This window comes from Phyllosticta capitalensis (assembly GCF_038381095.1).
Source record: "Phyllosticta capitalensis strain CBS 128856 chromosome Unknown BKA78scaffold_7, whole genome shotgun sequence".
NCBI classification, from domain to species: domain Eukaryota; kingdom Fungi; phylum Ascomycota; class Dothideomycetes; order Botryosphaeriales; family Phyllostictaceae; genus Phyllosticta; species Phyllosticta capitalensis.
In genome coordinates this window covers 19,198-33,217 of record NW_027117445.1, presented here as the reverse complement: position 1 = coordinate 33,217, position 14,020 = coordinate 19,198, and the positions used below count along the sequence as shown (strand labels likewise).

At 52.8% G+C, this 14,020-nt stretch overlaps 4 protein-coding genes across 4 annotated transcripts; all 4 read left to right on the top strand.

Moving 5' to 3' along the window:
* Window positions 1-1,297: 1,297 nt before the first annotated feature.
* Window positions 1,298-2,113, top strand: BKA78DRAFT_253445 (ClpP/crotonase-like domain-containing protein; the record flags this gene model as incomplete). The annotated part of the gene is made up of 1 exon (XM_066884822.1): window positions 1,298-2,113. One exon carries the CDS (start codon window positions 1,298-1,300, stop codon window positions 2,111-2,113), a length of 816 nt encoding a protein of 271 aa, XP_066742265.1.
* A 935-nt stretch (window positions 2,114-3,048) lies between these two features.
* On the top strand, window positions 3,049-4,800 carry BKA78DRAFT_158030 (gamma tubulin MipA). The gene is made up of 5 exons (XM_066883058.1): window positions 3,049-3,102; window positions 3,152-3,192; window positions 3,275-3,387; window positions 3,436-3,489; window positions 3,542-4,800. Exons 1-5 carry the CDS (start codon window positions 3,095-3,097, stop codon window positions 4,703-4,705), a joined length of 1,380 nt encoding a protein of 459 aa, XP_066742264.1. The 5' UTR covers window positions 3,049-3,094; the 3' UTR covers window positions 4,706-4,800.
* A 1,515-nt stretch (window positions 4,801-6,315) lies between these two features.
* BKA78DRAFT_296821 (uncharacterized protein) lies at window positions 6,316-9,585 on the top strand (the record flags this gene model as incomplete). The annotated part of the gene is made up of 6 exons (XM_066886668.1): window positions 6,316-6,329; window positions 6,404-6,591; window positions 6,643-6,667; window positions 6,721-7,260; window positions 7,330-8,987; window positions 9,050-9,585. The coding sequence occupies 6 exons, from the start codon at window positions 6,316-6,318 to the stop codon at window positions 9,583-9,585; spliced, it is 2,961 nt and encodes a 986-aa protein (XP_066742263.1).
* A 1,073-nt stretch (window positions 9,586-10,658) lies between these two features.
* BKA78DRAFT_372155 (heterokaryon incompatibility protein-domain-containing protein) lies at window positions 10,659-13,387 on the top strand (the record flags this gene model as incomplete). The annotated part of the gene is made up of 2 exons (XM_066892726.1): window positions 10,659-10,962; window positions 11,019-13,387. The coding sequence occupies 2 exons, from the start codon at window positions 10,659-10,661 to the stop codon at window positions 13,385-13,387; spliced, it is 2,673 nt and encodes an 890-aa protein (XP_066742262.1).
* Window positions 13,388-14,020: the final 633 nt, after the last annotated feature.

Genomic DNA, 14,020 nt, shown 5'->3' with positions numbered 1-14,020 from the left:
CCAATTCCACTCCACTCCACTCCACTCCATCTACCCGCGTCACTCGCGTCACACGCGCGCCAAACGCCAGACGCCAGTTGCCGCACCTGGCACCGTGATGAGACACTACACCACACCACACCAACCCTACCCTGCCCTACCCTATCGTACTAACTTGGTCCATAGTGTGCCATCTGTGGCACACGCCAGCCTTACCCTGTCTGTTTTCCCCACGGGCAACAGGTAATGGATAGGTGGGTAGACAGATGGATGGATAGGTATATAGAAGAGGGCTGTAGGATAGCATGGGCTTAACAAGCAGAGATGCCTACGTGCTTCTTATATCAGGGAAGGGATAGGATATTCGTAGGGTAGTATAGTAGGTAACTACTATGTACCAGCGGATACCTATGCTGTGGTTGTCGCGTGCCGGGGTGGCACGGTAACTAGAGTGCAGAGGTTAGATGTGGACATGTGGTTCAGTTAGTTGGCTTAGTAAAGGTGTTCGATATTTGCTATACATGCACCATGTGTTTCCTTTTCAACACGCACGCAGGTACTAGTGATGGTGGGATTACCTAGGCTGGCTGGCTTGCCACTTGCTTCCTGACAGCCAGCCCTATTTGACACTGACACACGCCGGCATAGTCAACCGTCATAATCGATGTATGCATGTTGCATGTTGGCGGTGCAGGAGGGAATCGTTTGCTTGTTAAGATGCTTTACAGCCCTCTCTACTTTGCATCTATATGTACATGCCAAGCTGCTGCTTCTCCTCTTCTTTCTGCTGATACCTATCACGGCAGGCAGATGGGTGGATATACAGTCTCACATACAGATGACCAGTACAGCTGCAGGAAGACGACGTGTTGGCACCGACCGACCTTGGCGTCCGCGCTCCATCTCCCTCTCGCGTCTCGAAACCGGACGTGAAAGCATGGCTTCATTGCCGCAAGGAAAGTCTGGCGACGGAAAAGTGGGATACACGCGTCTTCGAGAGTAAGAAATGTGGAAAATGTGCATTGCATTGCCGATGGAGCGCGGCGCGGCGAGGCGAGGCGAGCGGGATCGCAACGCGGGGCCCCGGATTACTCTGCAGGGCAGTTGGGCCGAGGGAGGGGCGCGGGGAGTCGAATGTGGGGAAGAGCGGACGGGAGAAGGAAGCTCTGGTTCGTTGCGATGGGAGAGAGCTTTGCTTGATTGCAGAGCTTTGGGCTCAGACGTTGTGTTCGTGCGACACAGCAGAGAGAAATCAGCGCAAGCTCGTCTTGAGCAGTGAGAAATTACCGGATCTCTCACTATACCAATTGAAGACACGATGGCGGGAGATGTTGTTCCCTTCGACTCGCCCCACATCTCTATCTCGCGCGCGCCAAACACGCCGGCCGAGCTGAACGTCTACGTCGTCTCGCTGCATGCGCCGCCGGAAAACCGCATTACGCTGGGGATCGCGCAGGACTGGATGCGCGCATACCGGCATGTCGAAGCGCTTATCCTGGACAGTGCCTCTGCCTCGAGCGGCGGGGACAAGGAGACGCCGTTCGCGCCCGGCGCCATCATCACGACGTCGGCGGTGCCCAAGTTCTTCACGTACGGCCTGTGCCCGTCCACGCTGCACTCGAACGCCGTGCTGGCCGACGGCTTCGTGCCGCTGCTGGCGACGCTGCTGGACCTGCGCGTGCCGACGGTTGCGCTCGTCGGCGGGCATGCCTTTGGCGCCGGCGTCCCCATCGCCCTCGCCCACGACTACCGCGTCATGAACGCCCGCCGCGGCTACCTGTGCATGCCGCCCGTCGAGCTGGGCCTGCACTTTGACGGGCTGGGCACGCTGCTGCGGGCCAAACTGGCGCCTGCGGTCGCGCGCGCCATGTTGCTCGAGGCGCGCCGCTGGACCGGCGAGCAGGCATTGCGGGATGGAATTGTGGATGCGGCGGTGCCGCCGGAGAGGATGCTCGACGAGGCGGCGCGCCTGGCCTGCAGTGTCGCGGGAAAGGCGCGCATGGGCGTGTACGCGCTGCTGAGGGAGGAGCTTTGGGGGGATGCGGCGAGGGCATTTCGAGCCATTTCGTTCAAGAGCGGGAGGGAGGTTCGAGGCTGGCCGCCGGGGCTGGGTGGTGGGAAGGCCAAGATGTAGGTGTTTTGTGGGAGGTGGTGGGAGTCTTCGGTGTGGTGTCTGGGCAGTCCGTTTTCCTTGTAGTGACTTTGGCGGGAGATGGCCGTTCTCTTGGTGCACGAAAAGCGGTCTTTTTGCTTCCAGTGAATCCAAGCAACAAATCCATAGTCTTTGGCGACCTGTCGTGTTCCAGAATGTCCGGAGTAGTGGGCGCGAAATGAGACAGAATACAAATATTCAGGCGTCAGAGCTCAGGAGAGGTGGTTGCCATCTCCAACCGGCCAAGGAGGAGTAGCCAGCGATCCAGTTGAAGAAGAGGCATACTATCGCCTCAATCAATTTCTGTCCGTCCCGAGGAACTAGATGGAAGTGTTTCGTGTGGATGTCCAGACTGCTGCTAGCAATCAGCTCGTGGGACGTCCAGGCTCTCGTCATCATTGGTAAGGAGTCTGATCGAAGATGAAGCTCCGGAACGCATTCGAGAGCTCTGCCTTGGGTTTCGATTGTGAGAGGGAGAATGATGTTGAGGTCAGCCTGCAAGGTGCAAAATCATGGCTTGTCGACAAGTGCTGAATTCAAGATGTGCCTTTGACGGCTCCAACCGGACCAAGCAGGAGCAGCGGACAGCGCTTCAGTCGACGGATCAGTCTGATGACGGCATCAATCACCTCCTTCGTGTAGACGTATCCTCGAACAAAGTCATCCATCTCTTTTGGAGTTGGCCACGCCAGGATGCCATCGCCGCGGTCAATCAGGTGGACAGAGTCGCCGGACATTGGAAAATTAGCCGCAAAGTACCAGGAAGTAGAGCATCAGAAATGGTGTGGCAGTCGAGCAGCAAAGCAGGACGATGGATGTTGTTGAGAGGTGGTTGGGGCGGCGACGCGATTGGCTGCTTCGCTTGACGTCGTTGAAGTGTTGCGGCCACGACTTCGACGCGACATCTCTGCCCGCAACGCGTCTCTCCATTGCGCCCCCCACCAACTCTAGCCAACATTCACCATGCCCAGGTATGCGCTTTATTTGAAAGAGTCTTGCAGCTGCTAACCTCTCTCCCAGGGAAATCATCACACTTCAGGCAGGCCAGTGCGGCAACAGCGGTACGTCCCTTGTCCTCCAGCTCCCCGACGGAGCTTGACCGCTCTCGACGACTTTGCGACAAAGCTGATGGATGGCCGGCAGTCGGGAGCCAATTCTGGCAGCAGCTGTGTCAGGAACATGGCATAAACCAGGACGGAAACCTCGAGGACTTTGCGACAGAGGGCGGCGACCGAAAAGACGTCTTCTTCTACCAGGCAAGCTCCCCGCTCGAGCACTCGAGGGATGCAGTCTAACAAGCTCAGTCCGACGACACTCGCTACATTCCCCGCGCAATCCTCCTCGACCTCGAGCCCCGCGTACGTATCCCTCATTCCAGAAGCTCCTAGAGTCGTCGACTGATCCAGGCAGGTCATCAACGGCATCCAAACTGGCCCGTATAGAAACATCTACAACCCTGAGAACTTTTACATTCACAAAGATGGGACAGGCGCGGGCAACAACTGGGCAGCGGGCTATGCAATGGGCGAGTCGGTGCAAGAGGAGGTCATGGACATGATTGACCGCGAGGCCGACGGCAGCGACTCTTTGGAAGGCTTCATGCTGCTCCACTCGATTGCCGGCGGTACTGGCTCTGGTCTGGGAAGTTTTCTGCTGGAAAGGATGAACGATCGGTTTCCCAAGAAGCTGATCCAGACTTATTCGGTCTTTCCGGACACGGCACAGGCAGACGTCGTCGTGCACCCGTACAACAGTCTGCTCTCCCTGCGCCGCCTCGCGCAAAACGCAGACTCTGTTGTTGTGCTGGACAACGGTGCGCTCTCGCGCATTGCGGCCAACACGCTGCACGTCCAGGAGCCTTCCTTCCAGCAGACAAACCAGCTCGTCAGCACCGTCATGTCGGCCTCGACCACGACCCTGCGCTATCCCGGCTACATGCACAACGACCTCGTCGGCATCGTCGCCTCGTTAATACCAACTCCCCGCTGCCATTTCCTGACGACTTCCTACACGCCCTTCACCGGCGACCAGGTGGAGCAAGCCAAGGCCGTCCGCAAGACGACGGTCCTCGAAGTGATGCGGCGCCTGCTGCAACCCAAGAACCGCATGGTGTCCATCAACCCCAGCAAGTCGTCGTGCTACATCTCCATCCTCAACATCATCCAGGGCGAGGCCGACCCCACCGACGTGCACAAGTCGCTCCTGCGCATCCGCGAGCGCCGCCTCGCAACCTTCATCCCGTGGGGCCCGGCGTCGATCCAAGTGGCGCTGACGCGCAAGTCGCCGTACGTGCAGTCGTCGCACCGCGTGTCAGGCCTCATGCTGGCCAACCACACGGGCGTCGCCACGCTCTTCAAGCGCATCGTCTTCCAGTACGACCGCCTGCGCAAGCGCAACGCCTTCCTCGAGTCCTACAAGCGCGAGGCCCCCTTTGCCGACGGCCTCAACGAGTTTGACGAGGCAAAGGCCGTCGTCCAGGACCTCATTTCCGAGTACGAGGATGCGGAGCAGCCGGACTACTTGACCAAGGAGAGTGCTGGCAAGGAGGGCGCAGACGCGGCCGCTGGAGCATAAGGCCGTTGGCCGAGCATGACGAGGGCAGCATGAGCGGGGAGGAGGAGCGGTGGCTCCGATGTCTCTGCGGAAGACGTGTTTCCTTCCTCTGTTGCAAACACTTGGGACCAGGCGCCTGGCGTTCTTGTGAGATTTGGGCTATCATTGTTGGACCTTTGACGGCCGCCGGGCGGTTGATCGGCCGGATGGATGATTGGACGGATGAATGAATGCAACGGCGTATTACGGAAGCGGCGCGGTGGGCGACTCAACCTGGACTTTTCTATCAATCTACCTAACTTATCCATTTACCCTTCCTTACAGCAGCAGCAGCAGCGTTGTGTTCCTGGGGCACGCGCGAATGCAGATGTCCAGAGATGCTGGTGGTTGTTGTGGTAAGTGAGTTGTGCTGATGCCGTTGCAGCACCTTTATTTTCCCTGAGAAATCTTACTTTTAGGGAACGGTGAGCCAGAGGATTCAAGACAGAGTAGTGAGTAGCGAGCTGGGGTTTGAGAGAGGAGAGGACTCAACGCCATGGAATTTCTCTTTTCGGCTACCTCACACGGGAATCGAAACAGTTCAACGCAATCAGGACCCTATTTGCGCAACGCAATGAATCAAAAGGTTCACTGAGGCAACGCAATCCATTCGTAGGCGGTTCTGCGTTGCGTTGCGCCGCTCGCGACACTGCGCCGAGCAAGCAGCCTATGAGTAGTCACCATCGACCTGGCTGAGAAACGAAGCAAAAACGGGACTTGTGCGCTTGGTGGAGTTGTGGGTCCGATCTTGAATGGCGAAAGCGGTGTACAGATCATCAGCCCGGCCAACGGGCAAAGGTATGCGAAAATTGTGCCTCTCTTTTGGTTGATAACCACTTTGGCTGATGCAAATTTTGACAGGAACTTGGGAGAATTTCAGCTCAGGGCGGACAAAGGAGCATCTTGTATATGACTACTCGGTCGAGCAGCGCCAGATCTATTCCTTGTCACGGACCACATGTTCATCATCTCTCGAAATCGTGCCGGACCACCAAAAGCTGTAAGATCCGATGGACCCACACCACGCTGATGTCCCGCGGCCCTGCATTTTCAAACCAGCACGACTTTCAAATTTGTCTGGCTTTCATGCGCTCGTTCAGGGCTCCAGGAGAAGGCATGTGTGTGGCGGCGCCGCTGTTCGGCTCAATAAAGCAAGATGAGGTAGCTGTGACCGGTGCTTGCATCAAAAAACAAATTCTTGTGCACCCACTTTTCCCCCGCCCGAACAGCTCCGGAAATTCACATGGCCGGAAGCCCGCCACACTTGTGAGAAGATCAGATCCAACACTTCGCATCCAATACGTGTTGCGCCCTCGTTATACGATTCACGAACACTACCGATGTTAATGAAAGAGCAGATACGACATCAGAGCAGACGCTGCTAAAGGCTTCGACCATTGCTCGCACTGTTTGGAGAGACGACTGCCCACCAGGGCGTCGTCGGAGAGCCTGTGAAGGATGGGCGACTCCTACAACATCAAACAGAACTCTAATCAGGGTGTAATTAGTGGCCGATTGGAAGTCCATGGGGGACAGTAATTGGTGAGCCGAATCATGGGATGAAAACGTGCTATTTGCTGATAACTTCCAGGATGCCAAACTATCAGTGAGTGACTCGCTACCACAGCTGTTGGCATCGCTATATTTATTTTTGACGGCAGACAATTTTGAGGCCTTTAGGCCCGCCAAGTCAGACGCCGAAAAAGTTGATGAAATCGTGAAGTGGATGTCGCCCCGGGATTTTTCCAGGGTACACGAACAGTTCCTTGAAAATGTTGTACCTGGCACTGGCAAGTGGTTTCTGGAGTCGGACCAATTCAATTCGTGGAGAAGCAAAAGGATACAGCATCTTTGGGTCTCGGGGAAGCGTACGTATATCCCTTTGGTTGATGCGACTTGGCTGACGTCTCGGACATTAGCTGGTGCTGGAAAGTCGTTCCTTTCGTGAGTCTTATTTATGCCGTCTCACCCTTTCGGAATCCTGACAATGTAGGTAGCTCGATCGTGATCAACGAACTTAAGAACAGCAAAGAAGCTTGTCAACTCGCGTTCCTGTACCTTTCATACAAACAAGAACCTTTAGTTGAAGACTTGCTGGGGAACCTCGCCGGTCAATTGATCAAACACCGGATTGATCCATCCATACCAAAATGCGTACTGTCTCTCTGGGATGAAGAAGCAAAGAAGATAAGCGCGTTTGAAACCGCTCCAAGACTGGCCCAAATTGTTAAGCTTGTTTCGGATCTCGTGACCAAAGACACATTTCTGGTCATTGACGCTTTGGATGAATACGATTCCCATCGACGCGAGGATCTCCTTGATCGTTTGACTACGATTCAAAATGTCAATCTCCTCATCACCTCGAGGGATAAGTCTACCGGAAAATTCGAGACCATTGATATCAGCGCCAACCATGGAGACATTTACAACTATGTCAGTCAAGCGATAAGCGGCTCGGGTATGAAACATCTTGTATGTCGCGACGAAGATCTGAAGGAGGAGATCAAGCAAACAGTCACCCAGAAAGCCGAAGGATTGTAAGCACTGCGTCAAGAATGACTCTCGATGATTCAGCGTGTCTAAGTATTAATCCCTCTGTCCTATAGATTTCTTCTGGCCCGTCTTTACGTGCAGGCGCTTACAGCCTGTTCCACTCCCCGCGATGCTCGAGATACACTCAAAGAGCTTCCTCGAGATCGAAAATCGATGTATGAAATCACCTTGGAGCGTATTGGCAAGGAAGAGAGGAAACGACGATGGGCCATGACGATTTTTGGCTGGGTACTCCACGCCGGCAGACCACTTGAAATTGAAGAGCTTCGGCATGCGCTCTTGATTGGAGGAGCAATCGATCAACCCCTCAAGATAAACGATGATCAGCTTGATCATGGAAACCTACTTTCAGCCGAGGATATTGTCACGTTTTGTTGCGGCTTGGTGGAAATCGAAACCGCCACCAATTGCGTTGGAACATTTCGGTTCATCCATTACAGCACACAAGAATATTTCGACGCGACCAAGGATAAACACTTCCCAGATTTCCAATCGCGGGTCGCATTGGCATGCGCGAAGTACATTAGTCTTCCACGTCTTGCCTCGCTACGTCCTGACCCAGGAGATCAATACACCGATGGGACCCTTCAGGATGGACCAAGCAACTATTCCGAGGAATTAAAGGAATACCTGAGGCTGGAAAAAATTTGCAAGGCGAGGCTGGAACAAGGCCTAGATTGTCGTTGCAAAGAGGATCTATGCGTTTCATCGCTGCCGCCTGGCAGCTACTATAGTAGTCAAGGTGTCGCAAAAGCCTTGACTACTTACTTGAAATTTCTTCTATATCCATTCATCAAATATGCCGGACCGTTCCTGCATTTCCACTTTTCAAACATCCGGGAGGGTCAAAGTCGGTTGATCGTCGAAGAACAAATCCAACAGATTCTCCAGGCCGAGGGGAGTAGACGCCTATTGAGTCGCCTGTTAGCTTCTATGAGTAGTGTCTCTCTCCGTCATGAGATTGATCATGTTGCACACCTTGGGAGTACAAGGCTTGTTGAGCGCTACCTCAGAGTGAGCAACCAGCAGCCATATCTCGCGCATACGCTACGAGTCGCAACCCCAAGTGCAGTCAAGGTCATCCTTAGCGACGGAGATGTGACGAACCTGACGAGTCCTTACGGATACCTGCTCCTACACAGAGCTGTCCGACGTGGGTACTCCCGCGAGGTGCAGCAAGTCATTGAAGAAATCCGCGGAAACCTAGAAAAGCTGGACGAAATCGAAAGATCTAAACCATGGACGGCTCGACTAAGCTTGTGGGAGGAACCTTACTCATTACAGCTTACAACCCGTCACTTCGGAGAGATCTATCCCAACAAGCTAGGCGATCACATTCGACTTCTCTCTGCGTCTTCAAACAGAAATTCTGCAGCAACCTTGGCCCTGCTAAACACGAAAACCATTTCTCTCCTCGCGAGAGACATGGACAGGAATGATCCCATTTTGAAGATAAAGTCGTTCTTGATCAAGACAGCATTCTTTCTAGCTGTTGAAAATCGCGACATCCAGACAATGGAAGCTTTTCTGGACCACGGACTGGATGTCAATGTACAAGGCTTCATTAAATCTCAGACAGCATTGCATTGTGCCGTTTCCCAAGGTTCAGAGTCAGTGGTGGAATTGCTACTCCGCTATAACCCACGAATGGACTTGAAAGACGAGTGTGGAAAGACAGTTTGGGAATTGCTGTCGAGTTATGATGCTGGAAGTAAGGCCGTTCCGCCCCTTTCCGTAAGACGCTAAAGTTCAAAGCTCACAAAAGGGTCGCAGCCTTCAAACTTTTATTGCTCGCGAGTGCGGCCAACCAATCAGTCCTCAGCAGTGCCTCAGAGATGCTCGTTCGTGCTGTCCAGCATGAATGGTCAACATCTTCGGTCTTGGTCATTCTCAACGCCGGCTTGAACCCGTCAATTGAAAGTGCGTCGGGAAGAAATCCTCTTCAGGTGGCCGTCAAAAGGGGTAATCCTGCCATGGTTGAGCTTCTGCTCAAACACAAAGCAGACCCAAATACTTTTGCAGCCGATGGCAGAACGCTGCTTGACAAAACTTCGGATGAGGCAAGACTTCTCATGAAACAAATTTACGGTAAAGCCGTCGATCCAGACGAATTGCGGATTCGATCGAGGTGCACACTCAATCGCGAGGAATCGGAGCTCAAAGACAAGCATGAGATCATAAGACTACTCAAATCATTTGGCGGGAAGACAGCCGAGGAACTCAAGACTGCTTTAACTTCTGGCGACCAAACGAGGACGTCAAATCAAGGAGGCGCATACTATTCTGACATCCATTATTTGCTATACTGATAGCACACCTTCAATGCTGCCCATATCATCTGTTCCATTATACAAGTCTTTGCTTTTTCTAAGCGTTGCAAAGTTGATTGAAATTGCCTTTACTTGCGAAAGCAATGTTGCGGACAGGCTTGCCAACGTTCTTACAGTGGACTGTACCAGTCTGAACAGTGCCAAAAATGGATTTGATTTCAGCATCGTAGTTCAGTGATGGGACCAGTAAAATTCCCATCGTACTGTTGAGTTGCAAATTGGCGCTCGCAGCGGATGTCGGAGAGATTCAGGGGTACAGCAGTCAAGCCATTGGTTGGCAGAATGGTCATTTTTGCCAAAGGGACCGCAGGTGACTCGGTCATCATGTCCAATTCGACTGGAGAGACTACCAGCGTGCTACGAGAGGTGGTGATAAGGTAGATTCAAGAGGTGGTCAGTAAGAAGCAATTAAGCAAACAATGACGACACTAACCTAATTAGGGAGGTAGTAATCCAATGTTGAATGTCGCAAGTCAGCAAGCAGGCGTGCCTGCGCGCACCACTATATGGTGTCAGTCATTCAAAAGTGGGTGTTAAAATTCAACCACCAATAGCAACACGGCGCTGTGTAATCTCTCTTGTTGTACACAAAATACTCTATCCGTTGTCTGAAAGAAACGATATCTCCAAAAATAAGCAACCACACATCGCCAGCAAGTATTGAAATACCTTTCAGTGTTGCAATCGCGATGGCCTCGGATTGTTCTTTCCCTCTCTTTCAACTTGTCCACGTAAGAACCAGTCGCATCGCAGATGATTATAATTCTGCATCTTAGAGTAACTCTAAGTGTGGCGTAGTTCGGAGCTCTTCTTCGTCTGGAATTACTCCCTCGCGCTTAGACTGGACGAAGTGGAGCAGCTTGGCCAATGCGCGCTCAAGGCCTGTGAGACGATCTACTCCACTTGACAGCACTTGGAGTTGTTCGATGTAAAAATGCCGAAAACACACCAGAGAGATATTCTTGAAAGAAATTTTCTCCTCAACGCCCAGCCAGGACCACATTCTCACAAGAAATCCCCTCTCTGCTGTTCTGACAACCCATTACACCATCATGGGTCTACATGATCGGTATACTGATGGTACAAGAGCATCAGTGGAGTGCTCGCCGCGCTGGGTATCAAAAGACGAGGCACGACTGCACAAACTCCCGAGCAAGGCCGGCGTGTCAGCATCGAATCACTCCCCCTCGGGCACCTCTCAGGAAGGTCTCGCCACTCATTCTGTTAGGGATAGCCGTTGTTGTCTGGTTGCTGTGGGCGACAATTGTCCGCAGATTGCGTACATCGAGTTGCGTATTCCCGACGACGCCAAGAGGGTGATTTCAGTCCAGTTTACCGTGGTGTCTCATGATCAAGGTAGATGGATACCCCGCCGAGTCTTCAGATTGTGACTGTCTGACCGGTTGCTACAGGCTGGGCTGATTTTCCTCCTGCCGAGAGATCCTGGTTTGAAGCGAGAGTTGACCCGTGCAACAAACGCGCCACGCCCCGTACTATCGAGTTGGGCAGAAACCGACCAGCAAACTCAGACTTCTTTGAGCACACGTGGACAATTGATAGCAGCTCTGATTCTCTGAAAGAAATTTGGCTCAACTTCCTTCGGCGAGGAGACATCCTACAATTGATTCCCATGGCATGTTCGCTAGCATGGGCGAACGTTGTCAGGAGCGCGAGCATTGAAATACTGTACGAAAAACTGCCAGAGCTAGATTCCGCCATCGAGGAGACCGACGCTCAGATCCAACGGGCCAAGTGGTTCCCCACATTGACTCCAGATTCCAAGACTATTCGGGTCCTTGTGGTAGAGCCAGGTCATTTTGATGCTCCCATCAGAGGCAGTTTCGAAATTTTTTCACTGGAAAACGCATCCGAGAAAGAATCAAGCTTCGACGCCCTTTCATACTGCTGGGGAGAAACCTCAGCTCGAGCAGAAATCACCATGACACCAAGCTGGAACTCTGGCCGTGCGGGGTCAAAATTCTCTCTCTACGTCCCTTGCACTGTCGAGAAAGCACTCCGGAGGCTTAGAGACGCTGAAAACCAGCTCAGAATATGGGTCGATTCCATCTGTATCAACCAAAATGATGACAAAGAAAAGGCCGCACAGGTGAATATCATGGACCAAATATACGGGGTTGCCAACACTGTTCACATCTGGCTGGGGGAGGGACACGCCGTCACAGAAATTGCTCTACGAACAACTCGCGACATCTACGACCTCCAGAATCGAGTGTGCCCTCGACTTGTGCAAAGTCAGAGCCAGTGTCCATGTCGCCCTGGCAAGGACCACAGACTGTCAGTGGCTGAACGTGAGAGATTCTTGGGCGACGTCACTGCCCTTAGTATGAAGGATCTCTATGACATTCCATCCATTGTAATGGATGCATCCACAAAAGAACTGGACACTATTGCAGGCCAAAAAATGGTGGTCATCATTGAGCACCTTTTCAGCGAACCATGGTTTCACCGCGTCTGGGTTGTGCAAGAAGCTTTACGAGCCCGGAAAGCCGTTGTTCACTGTGGAGAGCAAAAGGTCCATTGGAAGGAAATGGTTGCTATGACCACATTTCTTGACAATAAAAGGAACCATGCAAACGGTGACTGGTTCGAGCATCGGGAGCGAAGTTGGTTGCCTCCAATGTGGCACACTCTGGATTCCAGTCTTTCGAGCGCCGACCAACCGGGTATCTTGGAAATTCTCATCGGCGCAATGGACTTCAAGGCCACGAAGCCTCGCGACAAGCTCTTTGCGCTTTACTCTTTTGCTCGTGAGACCTCGAAGATTGAAGAAGTCAGCAATGGCATAAAGCCCGACTACGAAAAGACCGAGCCCCAGGTTTTTGCTGACTTCACTCGGTGGTGGATTGCAAAGTATCGATCTTTGAAAATATTTTCCTGCATTCACCTTCACACAAACCGGACGTGGCGGCGGACAATTTCAAAGACAGGAATGCAACAGGCTGAAAAAGAGTGGAAGGATGCAAAGCAGCCAACATGGGCCGTGCCACATGAGGGCAGGAGCAAATGGAGCAAAACGTTGCTCACAAGCCAACCATGGAGCTTTTGTGCGACGGGCGGCACCACACCAGACGTCCATCTCTTAAGCAGCACCACTGATCCGTTACGGATCCATCTCCTCGGCTACACACAATCTCGCATCAGGGCCATTGGAAAGAATGATCGCACAATGATAGCCGACCAATACATGCAAGATCTCAACCCCGGTGGTAGGTATGAGGAGATGTCCAAGGTCTTCATATGGATTTTTGACCCTAGCGGTTCCCACGGCCACTGGACGTACGGCTTCAGTCTCAACGACTACAAACGTGTAGAGTACCAAGCCCGGCCGAATGGGGTGAATGGATTCCCGGACTATCGGGATCACTTGTGGACGCACTGGGAGTTCGAAATATTGGAAAAAACGACGGGAAAGCAACGAGGCTTCATGTCTGGTCCGATCTCTGACGACGACTCTTACAACACCACAACGCTGACGTGTCTGGACCCCTGCTTTTTTGTTGCTGAGAACGGCATGACCGGAATCTGCCCTTGGAAGGCGAGGGAAGGCGACGTAATTGCGCTGCTACATGGTGCAAAGGTTCCGTACCTTTTGCGTCGTGTGGAGAGCGAAGATGATGAGATGGATCGTCCGGCGGACAGAGAGAGTGCTGGCGTGTACGAGCTTGTGGGAGAGTGCTATGTGAATGGCATCATGTACGGCGAGTTCATGGAGGAATGCCAGAAGGAGGGACGACCGCCGCAGGTATTCACGCTTGTGTAAGAGATGAAGAGCAAACCAGACAGATCGCATGTGCGAAATATCTGTCCAGCAAGCGACTGGAAACTGCAAATTGGAGTTACTGAGCTGCAATGACGCTTGCCATTATCAGCGACTGATGCCATTTGGCTGTCCTTGCCGCGTCTTCTGTGAGGATCGCGCAAAAGGTGAAGCGCTAGAAGTGATAGGATTTTGTGTATTGGCTGCCTGCAAAGAAACACAGAAGTTTCCTAGACCAGGCGATAGATGGGAAAGAGTGGTCACTGTTCCTTCAATCAGGCGATGCCTGCGAAGACGGACGGACGAACGGACGGAAGAGGAGGCATCTTTAAAAGGAGGAGTGGTATCAGGAATTCAATCGCCCCGGGGAGCCCTGAATGTTTCGTCAGCGCTTTAATATACCATCATCGTCTTTTCTCCACGGGTGGCGATGATTGTTGGGTTCGTCGGGTTCCTCGTACTCCTCTCAGTACTTTCCCACAGGAACTCCAGGTTGGCAGAAGCTCGCAACGTAGACGATGCAACAAGAAGGTGCAGGCTGAACATTCTGTCTGCGGAACTACATTCCAACACCTTCTTGTCCGAGAAAGGCCAACAGATAGCAAAGCGTTGGCTGCCAAAAGGCCAACTCTTGAC